Raw genomic sequence first — 22,731 nt, forward strand, 5'->3', positions numbered from 1 at the left:
TATTGTTAAAAAAAAAAACCCTCAGATCGTCAACTTTTTTTTTTTTCTCATTAGTTATAGCCTCACGTCACCAGCCATGATCAAAACGACTTTAATTCATGAGGATTTTAATATTTCATTATTCCTTTTTGTTTTTGCTCCATAGACTGTCGTTACAGCATGTTTTGATTGTCATGCACAATCATAACGGGATATTCTGCAACCTTGGTCCCCCTCATTTGAAAGAGGTAAAATCTATCATTTTTACTGTTGATTAACGTTATCAGATTACATCATTTTACAATTTCTCCATGCAAAAATATTTTTCTGTGCGTTTATATGGATAGAGATAAAGTTAATTGGCTTGTTATCTCCAGCGGGATGGCGAAGGAGTAGGCCCGCATGCAGTTCAGTAGGTGGCAGCATGGGACTAGCCCTACCATGGATGTAGCCTGTTAGCTCTTGGTCACTCCTAAAGCAAATCCTAACCGGCGGTATCTGGATGAACTGACCACAGACTGGGGATTTAACGGTGACTTTCTCGGTAACAGGAGCCTGGGGGATCAGAGGTCGTTGCCTCGGTAACGGAAGTCTCTCTCGTCTCCTCTGCAGTTTGATCCGGAGCAGTGCGAGCGAGGACGGCGTCCTCCTCCTCTTCCTCACCGGCATCGCGGAGCGCGCCGCGGAGGAGCCGCAGGAGAAGGAGGCGCCGGTGCTGCAGGAGTCGTCCAGCGGCGAGCAGACGCCCAGCGACGGGGGCACTCGGGCTTCAAGTCGGTGCTGTCGGCGGATTCATGTGACAGATTGGAGTTGTTCGTAGATCAAGAAACAGACAGTTTTTTTTTTTGTGAATTTCAGTGGACTGCTGCTGGATTTAATATTTTGATGTTGGACACTGCCTGAGGAGTTTTAATGCAGCCTGAACGCAGCTCAAACCGACCCGGTGCCTCAGCACGGACCAAGCTTTGATAAACACACCGGACCCACGTCGGTTTTACCGTATCCTCCCGTACACGGCAGCTCAGTGACGGCGGCTTTTTGACTCGTTACACACTGTGGTCTCTGTGTTTTAGCGATGGTACATCCTGAGGCCAGTATACAACAGGTAACAGTGTTGTTGTCTCTTTTCACCTCCTCTCTCCCCTGTGTACATTTAAATAGAGATCCCGTTACTTTATGTCGGCTTTGCTTGTTTACATTTCACAAAAAACTCCTAGAAAAGGATTGATTGACTGCAATTAATTTAATTGTTTACATCCTTACTTGGCTTGGCATGCACTGAACACGTGTGATGATCACACAGCAGTGAGTGTCGGGCAAGAGAAGACACAAGCTCAACAGACATAAAATATCTTGGATGTTCTTTGTAAGAGCTGAAGACAAAGTCCTCTTTTTGACTACTGTGTTTCATGTATGAACCAAATTATCTTTCCTGAAACATTGAATTTAATTTCCAACAAAAATAATAAAAGTGTATTTTGAATTCTGCATTGGACTTCTTCATGGGAAAGGAGGGACACAGGAGGGGGGGCATACACACCGTCAACAACAATATTTAATGTACGCACCCAAATGGTGCACTTTCACAGTGCATAACATGCAGTTACAATGTACTTTGAATGCTGTATTGGATACATGGCCTAATCTACATAATTTCATAAGGCCATTGATATGGTCAATATTTTTAAATATTTAAAATAATTTTTATGTATAAATTACGTTCAAATTCGGTCAATATAAGACGTCAAGAGGACGTCCACGCCGACCATTTTTCAACCTTATTTGAACCTTAGATAAGGTTCAAATAAGGCGTCCTATAAACGTCAAAACTGAACGTCCAGAAGACGTCCAAAAAAGACGTAACAAAAACTTTCATTCTGCACCCGCCAGGGACGTCATTTCGACGTCGGACCATGACGTAGAAAAGACGTTGTTTCGACGTCGGCTTGCTCGCTGGGTTACAGAATTTAAACTGGGAGCCTCCGAGTGCAGCCAGTTCCCTCTCTCCTCTCATTGACTCCCATTCAAAAGTAGGCGCTGATTTTCTAAACGTCCCAAAGTTTCCAACCTGCGACACAATCAACAATTTTTACTCTAGAAACACCAAAGTGACATGGACGCGTTCAGCAGGGTCTTATGGTTCGGAAAATGTAAACCTTTTGCTCGTACTAAGTACAGATTTGTCGTACATTAGATCTGTTTGAGGGTGTCACAGAGCAGTTAAAGCCTATGGTTAAAGCTGCCACCATACCTTAAAGCCACCAGCCAACAGTTACATGGTAACCTCAACATGGCAACCTCACCATGGTAACCTCACCATGGCAACCTCACCATGGCAACGCACACACATTCTCTCTGTTTGACTGTCTGTCGGTCATACACACACACACACACACACACACACACACACACACACACACACACAAATGGACACACACTAACTACCACACACACACACACACACACATCCAACACACACACACACAAATGGACACACACACACACACACACAAATGGACACAAACTCACCATACACACACATCCAACACACACACACACACACACACACAAATGGACACACACTCACCATGCATACACATCCAACACACACACACAAATGGACACACACTAACTACTACACACACACACACACACACACACACACACACACACACACACACACACACACACACACACACACACACACACACACACACACACACACACACACACACAAATGGACACACACAAATGGACACACACTCACCATACACACACATCCAACACACACACACACACACACACACACACAAATGGACACACACTAACTACCACACACACACACACACACACACACACACACCCCCAACAAACATACAACCACTTACCAAACACATACACAATTTACACAATTACACACAAACAGACACACATGCACACACAACAAACACACACACAAATGGACACACACTAACCATACACAAACAGACACACACGTCCAACACACACACATTTCATACAGTTGTCAGGTCAGAACTTTTTGTATCTTCCTCACTCACACACACACACACACACACACACACACACTTTTGTATATCTTCCTCACACACACACACACACACACACACACACACACACACACACACACACACACACACACACACACACTTTTCCTACAGTTGTCTGACTGTTTTGTATGTACCTCTCTATCTTCCTGTTGTAGTTAATGGACTCGTTGCTGTTAATTGTTCTTTTGTTTCTTTTGTTTGTTCTTTAGCTATTTAAACTGAAAATACACATTTCCCCATTTTTGTCATGTTGAACACATTGTTTTACACGTATCCTAAACTACTGAGGCTCTTCTCAACCATTTCACACCATTAAACCGGCTGTTTACATGTTCTACTCCTCAGCTAATGCTCGATCTATATTCTTCAACAATGTTCTTCTGCTGTCAGTTTACAATGTATTTCAGTAGGCATTAACTTTTTTCCTAATTCAGGAATTTTTCAAACTCTTCTTTGACAATTCAAGTAATTTCCAGCCATTTCATACAAAGTCTCACATCTTCTACTTTTAAATATATTCTCAGCCATTGCTTCGGCTATGTTAGTGCTGGTTCATCAGTTGTCCTTCCTGTCAGGCTAATTTAGCATTGATTCAACAATTTCTTCAGCTCATTCAGCATTGCTTCAGCAACAGCGTTCAGCTGCTTTCAGCATTCACACGCATTTTCTGCAGGAAATGTTATCTTTTTCTAGTTAGTGTGAATGCTGGAAGCATTCACACTATTGTTATTCGGTTCGGCCATTTTCTGCCTTTCTTCGTCATGTAACTAGTCCTTCATACTTTGTGCTATTTCAACAATTCAAATATCAAAATGTTCAGCCTTTTCGGGACAGGTGTGCTATGTCTTTTCTCTTTTCAACTATTCATACTTTTTGTAATATTCAACTATTTCTGATTTTTTTTTTCCCCATAGAGAATGCATTGGAACGGTCTTGAAACTCTTCAAATCTTCTTACTTCTTTCAGCCTTTAAAGCGTCCACATACTTTCAGCTAGAGACTTCATTCAAATTCTGAGCTGTAGACAAACTTCTAATGTATTCATCCTGTATTTACAACTTTTTCATAGCTTGTACCATTTTTGAGATAAATCCTTTAAAAGCACATGAGGATTTCTGACAAATTTCACACTTTTCAATGAGTGTGTATGGGGTTGGGTCAGAGTGAGTGACATCATCGTTAGAGTGAGAGGGATCGAAAAAACATTCAGGATTTTTTCTGGATAAATTGCCAGCACGGCCACAAATTTAACTCTAGACACATGATTTCCTCACCGGTTTGTAGCCACACTTGTCGTGTCTCATTTAATGTGCTCAAAACAGCAGACAGACTTACAGAATTGTCTCAGTGAGCCTAATTGTGCAGCTAGACCCGCTCCAGTGGCTCATCCACTTCAATATAAAAGTAGGAGCTGATTTTTTTAGAAAAGCAGAAATGCCCCCCTTTTCTACCTTGCGACGGCAAGAAAAGTATTTGTCCTACAAACATTTAATGCACATCAATGTGCTCAGGAAGGTCTCCTTGCCCAGATGGTCTCTACCACATTCTGATAAGAGGTACGGTTCTCTGTTTTTTGGCTGTCATTAGGAGAGCTGCGCCGAGCTCAAAACTGACTGTTCTGCTCCTGCTCTGTTGTGCAGGTGGCCATCAAGACACACACACACACACACACACACACACACAGTGCCACCCAGTAAAAGGTAAGCAGTTAGTCACCATGGTGCAGGCTGCCACACAGGTGTATTCAATCAGATCATTAGCACATGGAGGGGTTTTGTGGTGATCAACTATTGTACTTGTATTGTTCTGGCTATGTGCTGGTCCATAGAGTCAGAGGAGGTTGGTCCTCCTCTATTTTTTAGAGGCCAGATGAACATCAACATATTTTTTAGAAAGAGTAACTGGTTGAATTAAACCATTACCACATCATTTCATGTCTCCACCAAGTTCACTTTCCTCCTCCTCCTCTTTTTCTCCCTCCTTCCTCCCTCCTCCTCTCCCTCCTCTTCTTCTCCATCCTTCTGCCTTCTTTCTCTCCCTCTTCCTCCTCCTCTTCCTCCTTCTCCTCTTCTTCTCCCTCCTTCCGCCTTCTTTCTCTCCCTCTCCCTCCTCTTCTTCTCCCTCCTCTCTCCTCCTCCTCCTCTTCTTCTCCCTCCTCCTCTTCTTCTCCCTCCTTCCTCCCTCTTCCTCCTCCTCCTCTTCTCCCCCTTCCTCCCTCGTTCTCCTCCTCTCCCTCCTCCTCCTCTTCTTCTCCCTCCTTCCGCCTTCTTTCTCTCCCTCTTCCTCCTCTTCTTCTCCTTCCTTCCTCCCTCCTCCTCCTCTCCCTCCTCTTCTTCTCCTTCCTTCCTCCCTCCTCCTCTTCTCCCTCCTCCCCCTCTTCTTCTCCCTCCTCCTCTCTCTCTGCCATTCAGCCCAATGCAATTTATTTCACAGCAGAGTAGCAGGAGCTCAACTTTTTAATTCGCTGGAATGGGCATTATACTTTGTTTGATTTCATCAAAAAATAGTCACAAGTCACAAAAAAGGTCCTCTACTTACTTGTTGTGGCTCATTTCTTTTTTTTTTTAAGTATCATTGAAAAATCTCACATTCATCAAAGTCTCAACCTCCCTTCTCCACAGCTCTGTCTGTAGTCCAATGGGTAAGATGGCTGCTTGCCAACCTCAAGGTCACTGGTTCAAATCCAAGAGTGGCACTCTTGTTATGTTATGTTGAATTCTGCTCCCCTCCCCCACTTTCAATTGGTTACAGGTGTTCGTTAAGCGCCACAGTTTGCAGCACATCATCACAATCAATGACAACATGTTTGGGTGTGTGCTCTCTGTGGTGAAATGGCAGAGTAAAGGTTTATTGATCATGAGGCCATGGGTTCGATTCCTGCCTCATTCATGTGGTACTTTCTGATAGAGACTTCATTCAAATTCTGATCTGTAGACAAACTTCTAATGGCTCATTTATACTCTTTTCTTTCTTTCTTTTAAGCATCATTGAAAAATCTCACATTCATCGAAGTCTCAACCTCTCTTCAGAAGTCAGTGACCTCTTATACATGGATTTCTTTTACTCTTCTCTCATTGAATCTAACTATGGTGAAGTGGTTAGGTCAGTGGGCTGATGTACTGAAGGTTGTGGGTTCAATTCCCTCCTTGGACATGTTTCTTGTATGCCATTCCGCATGTCTTTGTCAATTTATTCTGCTAATTCAGCATGGTTCAGCAATGGCTTTCAGCATTCACACCATTTCCATTTTTGGAAATGCTTTTTCTAGTTATTCTTACTTCTTCCGCTCTTTTTCTGCATCTAACTAGTCCTTCATACTTTGTGCTATTTCAACAATTCATATATCAAAACGTGCAGCTTTTTCTGGACAATATTGCTATGACTTTCCTCTTTCATACTATTTATACTTTTTAAAATATTTAACTTTTTCTGCAATTTTTCTCCCATAGGAAATGAATTGAAACAGTCTTCAAACTCTTCAAATCTTCTGCTGAAGATAGACCTCGTGCGTTCTGCTCCTGCCCTCTCTCCCAAACACACATCGTAGGAGCGCTACACCGCCTCTTATAATAAGAAATACATGCAGACAGTGACGGACCGGTCACTGTCTGCATGTATTTCTGTGTAATCTTAAAAACACACACACACACACACACACACACACACACACACACACACACACACACACACACTTCACAGCTCTTTTAAACTATTACAAAGTTTGTAAGAGGAGAAGCTTCAAGAGCGGTGAACATGAAGGAGATACCTTCTGCTGCCTCTCAGAAGAATGCATTGTAGTGGCACATCAGGGTGAGTGAGAAGGAACTGTCCAGTGTCTAATCACAGACTAGGATAATTATATTAAAGCAGAAGTAAGTGGTCCGGTCGTTTTCGCTAATGCTGCGTTCCAGGCAGGCTTTTGAAATCGTAAATTACAGCTTCAAGTCACAACTTACGACTTTGTAGCGTTTCAGGCAACCCACTCGTGTTTTTCCGACCTGTTTTACCAGTGAAAGTCACTATAACGGCCACTCGTAACTTCCGACCGGTGAACTCGTACCAGGTCGAACTGGTACCACTTCACGGTCGGAAAAATACGAGTTTCCTTGAACGCACCATAACAGTCCTCGTCCCTACGTCGCCACATTCACGGCGTTCCTTGGCTGCACACACAGCCCTGCATGCCGTTCTCTCTCCTCATTGGATAAAAACTGTAGGATACGATAAATGTTTTCTCTTCGGCTCAGAACAGAGCAGAGGGACTGAGAGACCCGTGTTTCAGTCCAAACACTCTATGTAAGTGATTGCTGTCGGAAGATATAACTATTTAAGACTTATATTAACACAAATATATCACTTACTTCTGCTTTAAAACACAGTAACTTATCAATGTGGCTTCATGTGTCAAAGAGGTCTCCTCTCTCTCTTCCTCCTATGATCTGTAAGTGCCTGACCCAGAACCACCACACAGAGGCAGGGGCAGGCCTACGCCCATTCTTGACCAAACAACAGCAGCATTGTCCTAACAAACAACAAATCTTTCCCATGTTGGAGACAGGACAGCATCTAACATCTAACAATGCATTCTTCGTCAGATTATCATAGAACAATGACCTGGATGAATGAGAATATTCATAGACATTCAAGTCATACTGTGTCTTAATTATTGTCAACGCCTTTGGTCACTAATAGCAATAGTTACTGCACAAGTTCAACTCTCCTCCTCAACATTTTATATTCTGGGTGGCTGAGTTTTTATATCAGAATCTTAAAAAAAAGAAATTAAAAAAAATTCTCCGTTGCTGGCACTAATGGCCTTCCGTAGATTCGGTGCCACACCCTTTCCACAAGAACAATAAACAGAAAGTGGAACAAAAAAAAAAAAGTAGCCTGACAGAAAACGTTCCAAAGCCAAAGCGACCTCTTGTTCTCATTTATAGGCTGTTATCACGATAATTAGTCAGATCCCATCTCCAGCTGGTGTGGGTTTGATAGGAAAATGTGATCGTCAAACGGAGCTAAACCGTGTCGAAATGGAGCGGAGACGGAGTCAGCAGAAATTGGGGGTAAGTGTCTATAAATGTACAGTAGGCTATTTGTGGAGTCAGTTTGGTAATTTGTCAAAGTCGGAGCAACAGACTGCAAAAACAGGTCAGGTCTGTTCTGAAGTACCCTACTATAAACATTTAGTTTCACTTTCAGTTCAGTAAAAGAAAACACAAAAGCACAAAATGTGCTTTAGGCTTATCTGCTCATATAATGTTGCAAAATGTAGTTGTTTGTGTTGAGCTGTGGCACTGGCATCAGACTTTGGTCATAGTAATGAAACCTGCTGCAGCAGATTCTGTCACCTTATTAGTTAAAGCAGAAGTAATAATAATTACTAAAATTCTGTTTCCAGATTATGTTCTCCTCCAGGTTTTAAAACTCACCTCATCCCAGATCTCAGTGACATGTCTTTAGAGCAAGAAAACAACAAAGCTGCCACTTAAGATGACGTCTAGTAGAAATCATTTGACAGCTGCTACTTTGCTGGTGAGGTTGCATATTATTTCAGGAAATTTGTCTTTGCTGTGTAGTAAAATAAATGTCACACTGCTGCTCCTCTGCATGATCTCTGAATGTGGAAACCTTGGGAACAGGGTACACTGTGGACAGGTTGTCAATTTATGTAATGACATCATGTGCTGTTTGTGGAGTCATCAAGTCATCTCCATGCCATGTATTCGTTATGCTCATGCACTAAACCAGCCCCAGGGCCAGTCCAAACAGCACAGCTCTTCAGCTAGGAAGGTGAGCTGATTAGTGATCACACCTGGTTGAGTGACTGAGCAGAACACATGGAGATGACTTGATGACTCCACAGTTCCCATCTCTAATCGGCAGCACTTAAAAAACAGTTCTGGGAGATTGTGACACTTAACATGAAGCCAGTCTGTCGCCTGTACACCTGTATATTTCTTTGTTTACTCCCGCCGTGTCTTTGAACAGCTGTGAATACGTTGCAGAATTTATATAAAACATGATCGCAACTTACATTTATCCGGCAAAGAACTGTTTCCATCAGCATTTGTCGCAGTAACTTTGTATCGATCAAGAGAAAATCCAATGAGAAAGGCCCGATATATTCAGGACATTCAAATAAAATAGTGAACATTGGCAGCAAAATCATTGGTGTACAGCAGAGTAATCTCTCTGTGCTATACAACAATCAGGTAGTGAAGAGAGCAAATTCCATCTTGTCAGATCATTCCCATCCTCTTCACCAACATTTTCAGCTCCTCCCCTCCGGCACTCGCTTCAGTCAAAACCAACAGATACAAACACTCTTTCACCCCGACAGCTATCACCCTCCTTAATGCGGGGAAAAGGAGGTAGCCACACAGTCAGTCGTAGGCTACTCTTGCACTTATTTATTGCCTTACTAGGTTTGTTCATATATTTTTAGATTTGATTCATTGTTGTCTCTTATCTGTCTTCTGTATAGATTTTATAGTGGCTTTGTTGTTTTTATTTGCCATTATCATTAACAGCAGTGCTGTATGCTTTGTGCTCTGTGCTTTTACCTCTATGTTCTCCTGTGGTGTTTCTTATTTTTAATGTCTAGCAGCTGCTGCAACAACACTTGCCCGTCTTGGGACAATTAAGAATTTACTTAGGCTACTATACAATTGAATATTACTTTGGCTTTTGGCTATTCTACCCTCTGGCTTGGGAGACAAACGATTCCAGAGCCTAAGCATTTCCCCCTTCTGCTTACTCAAATAAGGTTCCCAACCCATGTCGGAGAGGAGTATCTGGCACACCTAAAAAACAACGCATAGCCAGATTTTGAATAGCATTCACCTTGGATAACTCCTTACCTCCCCATACTGTATATCAGCTGCATACAGAAGAATGAGCACACTCAGAGCGCTCTCAGTTGGCCCCCCACCTCCTGCTGCTACTTTATAAAAGCATCATTCAAAAGAAATAAAAACTTGAATTACAAAAAAAACAAAAACATTCAACCCATACTCCCCCACTGTTACCCCTGCTGTCAGCACCCAACAGAAACAAACTAACACAAATTACACACAAACCTGCCAAGATCATCAGACTCCCCACCCCTAACCTCAATAGCACAGCCACTAGAGCAGACTCCATAGCATGTGACCCCAGTCATCCACTCAATCAAAAATTAAGTATATTTTTCAGGCTTTTTTTCGCCTTTAATGGAAAGCACAGTTGAGAGAGAGACAGGAAATGGGGAGGCAGAGAGGGGGGAATGACATGCAGGAAAGGGCTGCTCAGTGCAGAATGCAGCGAGGACTGAAGCCTCAACACATCAGCGACTGCTCTACCAACTGAGCTAAACACGGCCACACACTCAGCCCACACTTCACACTCCTTCTGTAGGAGCCAATATTGTTGTGAAGAGAGTTGAAATATTTTATTGTAGTTTGTAATGTGTTTTATAGTTAATTATGTGTTGTGTTATGTTATGACTGCTCTTTTGCATATAGTTGTGAAAGGTCCTATAGCACTTAAAGTAAGCACGGCGCATGCGGATTTAAAAAAAAGAATGAAAGGGCAAGATCAGAGGTCAATACGTTGATTAGCGGAGGTGCTATAGGTACAGCATGAAAAGGTTTTTTGACAGTTTACATTACTTTAGGATGTTACTGACGGATGTTGCAGTTTGAAGCATTATCTGACCATTGTAAACTCAAAAGAAGATTGGATGTGTACTAATGGCTAATGGAACATCAAAATTAAACCCACAAAAGGACGACCTGGCTCTGGTGTTTTGTGAGTGTGGAAGTAACGTAGGGGAGAGTGGGGTAATTTGTGCCATGGGGCAAGTAGTTCCACCCCGTTATCTAGAAAACCATAGAAGAAGTTGGTCATGTGACCACATATTTTTGAAGGGGCATCCATTTCACTCATCCTATCAAGAAGGGAGACACATGGCTTGAGAGGAAAGCACATTTATGTTCAAAAAACAAGTTTTTGCCCTCCAAAGTAAAATTTCTATGATCAAGGTTTTTTGATTGCCATGTTTGAACAATTATAGATAACTTTGAAAACAGTTCACACGTGTTTTAGTGCTTTATTAAGCTACACCATGAGTCTATACAGTTAGCATGATGCCAGCTCAAAACAACTGGGGAATCCTTTTTTCTCAAAATGCTGGGCTTGGGGTAATTTGTGCCAAAGGGCCTGGGTTAAGTTGTGCCAGTGGCAGTGCTGTCTGTGTATAGGAGAAACATGGCAGTGGGCACTGATTTGCTTGAAACTTAACATGTGTGATGAGGGGCCGCCCCTGAACACACCTGCCCAGTCTGGTTGTGCTCGTAGCCTGGTGGATGAACAAAACATGGCGTTTCTTTGCGCCACAGCCCCCAGCGTGCCTCAGGCCTCCGCGACTGCATGGGGACAAGTGAAGGCCCGATCATCGCCGCTTCTGGCTTTAATTTTGTATTGAATGTCTTGCTTTTATATAGCATTAACATTTGTGAGATTAAAATGATCTGTTTTACTTCAATTATCAATGGCACAATTTACCCCATTGTATTCTCTCTAATGGCACAACTTACCCCGCACCGGGGGCAAGTTGTGCCAGAATTTTTTTTTTTTTTTTTCTAAAGCTATATTTCTGAAACAGTTGATTTAAGATTCAAAGTGATTGTTCCCAGGGATGCACAACATCCTAAACTATATGTACATACAGTTGTGTTCAAAATAATAGCAGTCCGACATCACTGATTTTGTTAGAATTTCAACTTTTTTTTTTCAACTTTTTCTAGAAGGTTTAGTAAAGGGCATGACGTGCATGCAAACAGGCATGACGTGCATGCTGCTGATTCTGTGAAACTGAATCATTTACTGAAAGGGGCGTGTTCAAAAAAATAGCAGTGTTGACATCGTTTTTTTTACACGCTTGCTGGTGTGTTTGGGGTTAGGTTCAATTATTGAGGTCATTGATTATGTGAAAAAAAAACGTCAAAGTCTAAGATTGCCTGTGAGTACTGTAACAATCAGACAACGTCTATGTGAAGCCAAGCTACCACCAAGAAGCCCTGCAAAGTCCCATTGTTAAAAAAAATACATGTAATGAAGCGGTTACAATTTGCCAAATAACACATTGACTGGCCTAAAAAGAAATGGCGTAATGTTTTGTGGACTGCCGATGAGGGGAAGATTGTTCTTTTTGGGTCTAAGGGCCACAGACAGTTTGTCAGACGTCCTGCAAACACTGAATTCAAGCCACAGTACACAGTGAAGACGGTGAAGCATGGTGGTGCAAGCATCATGATATGGGGATGTTTCTCGTACTATGGTGTTGGTCCTATTTATCGCATACCAGGGATCATGGATCAGTTTGAGCACACCAGAATACTGGAAGAAGTCATGTTGCCGTATACTGAAGAGGAAATGACCCCAAACAAGACAATGACCCCAAACACACCAGCAAGCGTGTAAAAAAACGATGTCAACACTGCTATTTTTTTAACATTATATTTCTTGACTTTCTGTAAAATATTATCAAATTAAATTACTTTTTCCAATTTTCTTGGTTTGAAATAGAATGTGCAGTGTCCCCAATGCAGTTGTATTCCTTAAAATACAATTTATTTGAAGAATTTTGAGGTTTACTCACCTTTTTAAACACACTGCTATTATTATGAACATAATTGTATATTAGTTGGGGGCATTATTATAATCCCCTTGCTTTAAAGGCAATTTAAGTAAAAATTGGCACTACTTACCCCGCTCTCCCCTACATGAGTCAAGCCAACTGAACCTGAATTTTTCAAGTAGGCTATCTTTAGGCTACTTTACTTGATTATTTTGTTTACTTTTACTCCCTACATTTGAACACACATATCTGTACTTTCTACTCCTTACATCGTCAAAACAGGTTCGTTACTTTTTCAACCTCCACAAGTGACGGGTGAAAATGCGGACTGAGGCCTAGTCCACACGAGCCCGGGTATTTTTGAAACCGGAGTTTTGCTCTGCGTCCACACGAGTGGTGTAATAAAAACACTCCGTACACAAGCAACCGACGCAATGCACGTGTGGAAGGCTGTTTTAACCAATCAAAATACAGTGGAAACTGCTTATAGATCAAAAGGCTTGGGACCGAATCATTTCTATACAAATGCTGTTTAAATAATTCGTCATCAAGAAATCCGCTTATAGTGTTCATTTTTGGTCATTTTATAGATGAAAACATGCGCAAAAACAATTTCAAAACTACGTGTAGCCTATTTATTTTATTTTTGGCGGTGTCCCTTTGACGTGCAGTGCTGCAGCAGCCTGCACATGTTGCTGCGCTGTGTTGTTGTGCTGTGTGCATCACCTGGCTGGCTGAGCTGTCGGTGCGGCTCAACTCATTATCACAGGCTGTTGTGTTGTCTGTCAAAACATGGATGAATGAAACATATCCACTTTATATCGACTGCGGACGTCACAAATACATTTTCGGCTTTTGGCTCGTTCCTCATCTCCGCATAGGCTCTTTTTATCACTGCATGATGCGACACCCCCCCCCCCCCCCCCCCCCGCCTCCCGTCGTACCCGGTCTGACAGTGACATAGGCTATTGCCTGTTCATTCATGAAAATCATCCCGAAAAACTCTCAATCAAACAAGATGGGGAATAAGAAACTGCGGCGCTACTGTAGTAGTTCTGTAATTTTAAAAACACACCGGCAGCAGCCCCGCTGACCTGTAGCGTCACTTGTTACTGTAGGTGAGGGTGAGTTTGGAGCTGACAAGAGGATCGCCCTGACAACCGTTTCGTTATATTTTTCTCATCGAAAAACTATACAAATAGCATTTAGATGATGTAAAAAAAAAAAAGTGATAAAAATCCACTTTGTCACCTCCATTTTTGCGAGCTCACGTCAACTCCTGCAAACCGCTGGCAGTGTTTACATCAGCACGTGTGCAGCTATGACGTAAACGAGAAAAACAATCACGGTTGCAGTGTCCACACGCACCCGGTGAAACCAACCCCGGCCGAAAACCCACCCTGGACTCCGGTTTCAAAAAACCACGGTTTCAGGGTTCCAAAAGCACGGTTGCGTGTGGACAGAACATACAACCGGGAACATATGTTCACGGTTTCAAAAATACCCGGGCTCGTGTGGACAAGGCCTGAGTCTGCGCACCCCTTTGGCAAAAATTATTTTTTACTTTTTTACTTTTACTAAGTAAATTTTAGAGCCTGTACAAAAAGCCCAGAAAATATACTTAAAAAACAAACAAACAAACAAACAAAAACTAAATGGTTTACAGTGTGTACAATAGGCTTTGTTTGATTTTGCTGCCATGTGGATTACAGCTGAATAGGACAATACCAAATCAAATTAAAATACATAAATGTTGTTGATATATAGAATACGTAGGATATGATTATGTTTTATTTACCTGTATTTTACATTAATTAACGCATCACATTACATTACGTCACTTAACATTACTTATTAGCACACGCTGCAATCTCTATCCAACACCAATTTATGCTCTTTTACTGCAGATGCAGGTCGGTTGGAGTGAAATAAGTGGCTCTGTTCCTTAGTCCACTTCCTGTTACAGTATCATGAATCCTTTCATCTGCGCTCAAGGCTACTGATGATGGTTTTTGTGCTCACCGTGAACGTGGTCCCCTCAGGCCCAACCTCTCAGAGTTTATTGAATTATTTCTGATCAGCTGTTCTGAAACTAAACACTCAGCTCAGGCTCAGTCAACTTGGAGATTGAGATTGAGAGTACATGCAAACCCAGAAAGGCTCCAGGCCTGGGGATCAAAGTAACAGTGTGAGGTGACAGTGCTCACCACTGTACCACTGTACAGCCTTAATCAGATACGATTAAAAAAATACATTGAGAAACTGGAGGAGATCATGACTCGAGCATGACTTAACTCCCATGTCACTGCATGTTTTGAGTCTAATGTAGAGTGTAAATTGTTTGTGTGTTTCATTGTCACTGATAGACAACAATGAAACAGATTCAGTAGAACCACACATGTCATCTCTTCTCTCTCTCCTCCATCAGTGTCTCCTCCCCTTACCTTCCCTCCATGTCATTGTGGTCGTCACTCGATTTCACTCTTCAGTTCTGGACCATGTCAACATCTCAACCAGGCTTCACTGACACTAAAACACTTTGTCTCATTCTTCACAGATACTTGTGACGACAGTCTTCAGAGGATTAACACTGACTTGTCATCCAGCAGAGTATCTGAAAGGAAATGAATGTTGTCCTATGTGTCTACCTGGTAAGATCATATGGTTCCCAACCTTTTTTGGCTCGTGACCCAATTTTGACATCACAAATTTCTGGCGACCCCGCCATCATGTGCAGTCACATGATCGCGGCCATCAATCAAGATGCACCAGCTCAGATATTTTTAAATGCTGCATTTTATTTGAACTTGATTTATATTCGAGAAAGTATACAATACAGTTGATTGAGTGTGGTGTTTTTAATTATAATTTAAAAAGAATCATAAATAGTTAAAAATATATTTTTATTAGTAATTTTTTTTTTTTTATCAATTACTACACATTTCAGGCGACCCCATTTGAATTCCAGGCGACCCCACGGTTGAGAAACACTGATATAGAGGAAAAGAACCAATGATTTAATAAATAAATAATGGTCACCCGCAACACTAATGCAGGACGCAGTGTAGAAAATGAATGAATGAATAATTATGCTATCAATGCTAAATTTCTATGAAGAGAGGATAGAGGAGAAAAACCTAATTCATGCGGTTTGTAGTGTTGTTTTTGGCGGCCTGTTTCAATTTTAGTTTTAGTCAAGTCTTTGGGTCAAACTGTCGTTTTAAGTCTGAGCATTTTAGTCTTATTTTAGTCAGAATAACCCATGACTATTTTCATTTTAGTCAACAAAAACTGATGACATTTTAGTCTAGTTTTAGTCAATGATTTTAATCTCTTTCTAGTAATGTAATTCTATTTAACCCAGTCAATATGGTATAATTATCTAGTATAGTATGGATGAAACCATTTCTGGCTGACCGGCCATCGGCCCCATTCTTTGTGTCAGACTTTACTTTGTTTCTTAAATTGTCATTAATGCTAACCCACTGCAGCTGCATCTTCTAAATAATGCCCAGAGTGGGAGGGGTGCAATATCTGAATGCTGACGGTTTACCCCCATTTTACACACTGGAACTTTAAGTTTGGGTAACATAAAACCACCTTCAGCTGCGTGTCTTGTCAAATAATTATGTGTTTAATATTATTGTATGTATTACTAAAAGATAATTTTTCATAGAGATAAATTTACTCTTTGTGGTTGTGACAGTTCTTATAGAAACATTAATGAATGTATAAGTCTGATTTTTACATCAGACCAAAAAAGATCCTCATGCATTCGTCGAACATTCGATCAAATTGATCGATCGGTCGAAGAGTTCATGGTGGCGAAGTGCATGGCTGTGATGATGTACAGAGACTCCAATGACGAGAAAGTTCGGGGTGCACGCATCACCACGGAATCTGGACAAAAATGGGCAGCAGACACATCAGTTGCATAGGCAGAAAGCCTGCTGAAGTTGAAGGACATCATCGGGAACCAGTGCTTGGGGCAGCAGGGACTCGGCTCTACCCACTTCCAGCAGATCCTAGGCAGAGGAGAGGCATGATCCAAGCTGAGGTCCGGCAGCTTGAGGAGGAAGGGAGAGGAACCAGCTCCGTGGAACTTGGATCACAAAAGGAGCCTGGACGAATTGAGACCTGCCCAAGCGGAAGATCACCTGGCCTGAACTCTGGTGACTGAAGCCTTTCCACATTTCTTTACTGCTCCGTTCAGTGTATGACACTCTTCCAACACCAACAAACATGCACAGGTGGGGGATGAGGGAGAACCCACTGTGCAGGCTATGTGGAGGACAATGGCGCACATCCTGGCTGGGTGCAGCCAGGATGTGCGCCATTCTTTACTGCTCTGTTCAGTGTATGACACTCAACACCAACAAACCTGCACAGGTGGGGGATGAGGGAGGACCCATTGTGCAGGCTATGTGGAGGAAGAGGAACTGTAAGCGCCATTTATTATTGTTTTGATAGTTGTGGTGATTTATGTTGAATAGTAATACGTTTGAATATGCTTTACGTTTTGAGCCGTCTGTGTTGACGTTTTAAATTTTTTAAGTCTTTTACGTTGTAAAAGAATGTTGAATAAATGAGTGATGGCGGAAGCGACACAGTCGTTTTACCGACAACTGCGTAGCGTTGTCTGCAGCTTGACGAGTAGAAACAGTCTCCTGTCATCTCTCATGAGTGGTTAACAGAACAAGAAATGAAGAACAAAGAAGAGAATGTAAGATAGCCACTACAGGAACAATGGCGCACATCCTGGCTGGGTGCAAGACTGCTCTTAGCCAAGGGAGGTACCGCTGGCGCCACAACAAGGTCCTCAGAGCACTGGCCAACATCTTGGAGCTGGAGAGACAGAAAAAGCGTCAAGTCCATGTGAGACCGACACCATCTATTCAGTTCATTAGGGAGGGGGAAAGACCATCATCTTCCAAGAAGACCAAGAAAGGCCTCCTGCAGACAGCACCATCATGGGAGATGAGGGTGGACCTGTGAAAGAAACTACATTTTCCCCAGGTTGTCCACACCTCCCTGAGGCCCGACATAGTCATCTTGTTTCAGGAATAGGGATGGGCATTCAAAGAAATCCTTTTGATCGATCAATTATCGATTAATCGTTAATATTCATATTCATATTCATATTTAAAAACAGAATGCTTGTGGCTATGGTGTGTGCCAGTAATCCCAGGGCAGTCCACGTGAAGGAAGAAGGTCAGACAACAACGTACACGGACGTCTGTGTGCTTGTGCTTCCCTTGTAGGGAAAGTGCCGGCATTTTTTTTTAAAAAGCACCGTTGTGCTGTCTGGCTCACCTGCAGCTGAGCTGGTGCTCACGGCACTGGGGATAGCAGGAAGGGAGAGGAAGACAGCCGTCTGTAGGTTGAGGGAGGCAGCTGAGAGCCTCTTGCTGGGTTTGGAGTTGGAGGGAGGAGTTAAGCTGGGGACCAGGAGAAGATGGGCAGTGACTGGCCATCACTGCCGACCCGCCAACTGGAGGGCGTTGTGGTTGAGGGTTGAAACGCCCAGCGACAGTTGGACGCCACCTGACGACGTCTTCTCCTGGCTGAAAGCTGCAGTCATATCTTAAGTGACTGTAGGAGGATGTACTTAATAGTTAGTATATAGTAGTATGTGAGATAAAAGGAAATATTTTGTACTTACTTTGCAGACAAACTGCTTCCCATTTAAATTATTAAACTATTTGTGTTTATAGTAGCTAATTATCAATAATTAGCCCCAATAATTGAATGTGTTCTACTTGTTTTACTGATATTTTAATTAGAGATCATGCTTTAGCTACATTCAGAATAAGTTTATTACTTTTAATCCAGTCAATTACTAACTTTAATTTAAGATCTACATTTAAATCGTTAATATTTGTTTCAGCTAAATAAATCATAGAATCAGAAATATGTGCCTTTTTTTTTCTTTTTTACCACTAAAGGAAAATCAAGAGAGGCCCAAGACAACTCCCTTGAGGTACTCCTACTTCAACTCAGAGCAGCTTCTGTTAAAATATACAAGTTGCTTTCTATGACTCAGATAACTGTGATGTCATGCTGATGCAGACTGAGAAAAACCACAACGCTCTAATTTATTTAAGAATAACTCATGATGTCAAAAGCAGCTGAAAAACGTACTTAAAGTATAACTACCCATATAATTTGCATTTGTTCTGGTTCCTTTATCAAATTGCCCAAGTTGGGACAAATAAAATTACTTGACTTACTTGACTTGACTTAACCATCCACCATTTGAATCCTAGCAGGTGCTGTTGAATGCTTTTCTGAGAAAAGCAATGCTGGAAATTAGTGATTCAATTATTATTAGAAAAGTACAACTGAATTTGTTTATACACAATTTTTTCCATGCTCTTGCTCAAAACTGGTAAAAGACTTATAGGTACGACTATTTGACTCTGAAAATTTCAACTTGCAATTGACATTTTCACTAAAACCTTGATTAATGATGTGAGTTGCCACTGGAGCAATGTAATGAAGCTATGGGCTTAAGAAGTTTGGTGTCAAGATCATCCACTCCTGTTGATTTATTTTTTACATGTCATCAACATTAATTCAAGTTTGGCAACACAAGGGAAACAGTAGAAACTGAGACAGAGCCTGACGCCAAACCTGCTGCAACCATGCTCAAAGATACCCATGCTGGGGGTGGTGTTTAGCTCAGTTGGTAGAGCACCCGCCCCATGTGTTGAGGCTATAGTCCTCGCTGCAGGCGGCCCCGGTTCGAATCCTGCGTCGGGCGGCCCTATCCTGCGTGTTATTCCCCCTCTCTCTGCCTCCCGTTTCCTGTCACACTCTCAACTGTCCTATCTAATAAAGGCATGAAAAGCCCAAAAATATACTTTAAAAAAAAAAAAAAAAAAGATACCCATGCTGTGCTTCAACTTGCAATGCTTACACTCTGAAATTACACACTGAAATTGCTGGTTTTCTTTTCAACAGGAAATCGAGTGAAAACAGACTGCACTGAGTTCAGGAGTACTTCCTGTCTGCCCTGCATTCAGGGCTCATTTATGAATCAACCAACTGGACTTAAACATTGTTTTCCCTGCACAGAGTGCTCTTCAGGTAAATATCTGTTCTTACTTTTTCATGTGTAGTAGAACGTTGTGTCTGATTTAAAATCAATAAGTAAGAATAATACTGGAAGTCCCACATGGTGAAGAACATATAAAGCAGATAAATCCCCCATTCCTCATCTCACAAAACGTGTACAAAATTATTGGTAACCCTCCGTTAAAGAAAGAAAAACCCATAATTGTCACTGAGACATCTTGAACTGACAAAAGTAATAATAGATAAAATTTCTGTGAAAATTAAGTAATGAAAATCAGACATTGCTTTTGAATTGTGACTCAACAGAATTATTCTTAAAAAAAAACAATTAATGAAACTGGCTTGGACAAATTTAATATTTTGTTGCACAACCTTTTGAAGCAATCACTGCAGTCAACGAGCAATCAACTCTCAATGAGACTTCTGCACCTGTCGACTCCTCGTGAGCAGACTGCTCCAACTGTTTCAGGTTTGAAGATTTTCTTCTCCAGACTGCATGTTTCAGGTCCTTCCACAGATGTTCAATAGGATTTAGACCAGGGCTCATTGAAGCATAGTCCAGTGTTTGTTCTTAGCCACTCTTGGGTGTTTTTATCTGTGTGCTTTGGGTCATGACCCTGTTTGAGGATCCATGACCTGGCTGTGACTTAGACCAGGCTTTCTGACACTGCACATTTCGCTTCACAATGCCTGATTGTCATGAGATTTCATTGTACCCTGCACAGATCCAAGACACCCTGTACTGTAGCTACACACCTTGTGCCAGGTGCAGCAAAGCAGAACTAGCCTGATGTAGGTATAGGTACAGTGTTGTTTTCTTTGTATACTTCATTTTTGCATCCGTGTACGATGAGCTGATGTGACTTGCCAAAAAGCTTCAGTTTTGGATCAAAAAGCTCCAGTTTTGTCTCGTCTGTCCACAAAGTTTTGATGAGAACACCCTTTGTTTCTTTACTTTTGTCAGTTTCAAATTATTTCAGTGACAATTGTGGGTTTTTCTTTTTTTTAACAGAAGGGTACTAACAATTTTCTCCACATCTGTATCAGTAATACAGCTGAAAAAGGTGCTTTTGTGTCACAACTTTATCATTTCATTAAGTATCACAAGGAGAGACACTGCAAACGTTGTGGTACAACACTAGATGGATCTGTTTGGTTTTGTATCTGTATGTAACCTCTGTGTGTTGACAGGTTCTGGTCTGAGAACAAAGAGTTCATGTACAACAACATCAGATACAGTTTGTGAACCACTGGAAGGACACTACTGTATAGACACTAAAGGGAACAGTTGTCTGGCAGGAAGGAAACACACAACATGTCGTTCAGGACAATACATCAGTGAAAAAGGTTGGTTTAATTGTTCTTCAACATTATACAGTAGGTATAGTTTATAAAAGTCTCTCTTGGACCAGGGACTTTTTGAATCACTTTGTCTGTCTTGTAAAGCTGGGATAATTTAAGTTACTGGGTAAAACCACTGAAGCTAGTTAGTTGTTATTGTTGACTGTATCTACAGTAACTAAGCATCATATAAACACAACCAATTAACAATAGTATCTGTCTCATCACTGTGTGTATGGCAATACCAGTCACAGAGGAAGGCTCTGCAAAGAGTCATAAAGACCGCAGAAAAGATTATAGGGACTGAACTTCCATGAACTCCATCTACACACTGCGCTGTCAAAAGCAAGCAGAGAGGATCATCAGAGACACACAACACCCAGCTCACTCCCTGCTCAAACATAAACACTGCACATACAACTTCAGACACAATCGACCAGACAGCATCATCACACAGATCACGCTTTTTCAATAGCTTCTACCCGGCTACAGTCAGACTCCTAGCAAACACAAAATAACCCGGACACATGGCAACACAACACGACCTAGAGCCATCAACCCATCAATCAGTGAATCATATCAATTACATCCGGTTTGCCTGTCCACCTGCTGGCTTAAATCAACATCCCTTGCTTTTTCTTTTAGTTTTTAGTATGTTTTTATTTTGTATTATAAGTATTTTAAACTATTTATTGCACTCTCCGCACTTTCTTTCTTTCTTTCTTTCTCTTTTCTTGGATATGTTTGCCTCCGTTACTGTTAGGTATTGTGTATGTTCTGTATGTATTGCATGTACAAAGCAGCTGTTACGATGCCACTTGCCCAAGACAAATTTCCCTTGCGGGACAAATAAAGTTCATTTGATTTGATTTGATTTGATTGAACACACACCTACCTCAGTAGCACTTGGCACTTTTTACACCTAATTTATTTTTACACCTTATTTATATACAGATATAGATTTCTTGTCCTTTTAGAGAATTTTATGTCCTTGTCCTTCTTTTTGATCCCAGGTTCAAGCCTTTTTAAAGTGTTTTTCGTTGTGTCTTGTATGTCCTTATGTTTCTCCACCTGACTTGGAACAACCACACAGAAGTTCCTATTTGTGTATGCACAAACGGCAAATAAAGTTTTGGACCTTTGACCTAATAGTGTTTGGTTTGTTCTTAAAGCTAATGTAATTTCTCCTTTACATTGAATTAAAATCCATCTTGTTTTGCTCTTATGAGAAAAAAGCTGCAGCAGAACATCTCATCAAATATTAAAGTTTGAACAATCACTGTAGAAACTGAAACAATGTTCAATTAAATGTTTCAGTTTGAAAGTGTAATATTCAAACCTCTCAATAATCTGCAGAGTATCAGAGTAGTCTGAAGAAGTGTAATGATGTCATATAAACACTGTGATCCTGTAGATTCAACGTGTGTTATTTGTGTTTGTACAGGAACAGCCTCCACAGACACTATGTGCTCTGACTGCAGTGAGGGAACATTTTCTAATGGGACATTTACATCTTGTCGACCACACACACAGTGAGTGACACTTCACATCACACACAGACACAAGGTTTCTAACAGCTGCAGTGAATTAGTAGTTTCTGTACATTTGACTGTAAAAATCTCTGTCTGTCATTCCAGATGTGGAT

General features: G+C 41.4%; 1 protein-coding gene across 1 annotated transcript; it reads left to right on the plus strand.

Annotated features, from left to right (window-relative positions):
* The first annotated feature begins 8,450 nt into the window (after nucleotides 1-8,450).
* On the plus strand, nucleotides 8,451-22,731 carry LOC146984116 (tumor necrosis factor receptor superfamily member 14-like). The gene is made up of 5 exons (XM_085780994.1): nucleotides 8,451-8,581; nucleotides 15,226-15,319; nucleotides 19,632-19,757; nucleotides 20,937-21,092; nucleotides 22,531-22,731. The coding sequence occupies exons 1-5, from the start codon at nucleotides 8,540-8,542 to the stop codon at nucleotides 22,620-22,622; spliced, it is 510 nt and encodes a 169-aa protein (XP_085637120.1). The 5' UTR covers nucleotides 8,451-8,539; the 3' UTR covers nucleotides 22,623-22,731.

Source organism: Trachurus japonicus, chromosome 7 (assembly GCF_045865225.1).
Source record: "Trachurus japonicus isolate A0001 chromosome 7, Traja_1.0".
NCBI classification, from domain to species: Eukaryota; Metazoa; Chordata; class Actinopteri; order Carangiformes; family Carangidae; genus Trachurus; species Trachurus japonicus.

Coding starts and splice junctions, on each gene's coding strand:
- LOC146984116 (XM_085780994.1), top strand. CDS start 8,540: ATGACGTCTAGTAGAAATCATTTGACAGCTGCTACTTTGCTG. Junction 15,320..19,631: donor TTGTCCTATGTGTCTACCTG/GTAAGATCATAT, acceptor TCTTTTCAACAG/GAAATCGAGTGAAAACAGAC. Junction 21,093..22,530: donor ACAATACATCAGTGAAAAAG/GTTGGTTTAATT, acceptor GTGTTTGTACAG/GAACAGCCTCCACAGACACT.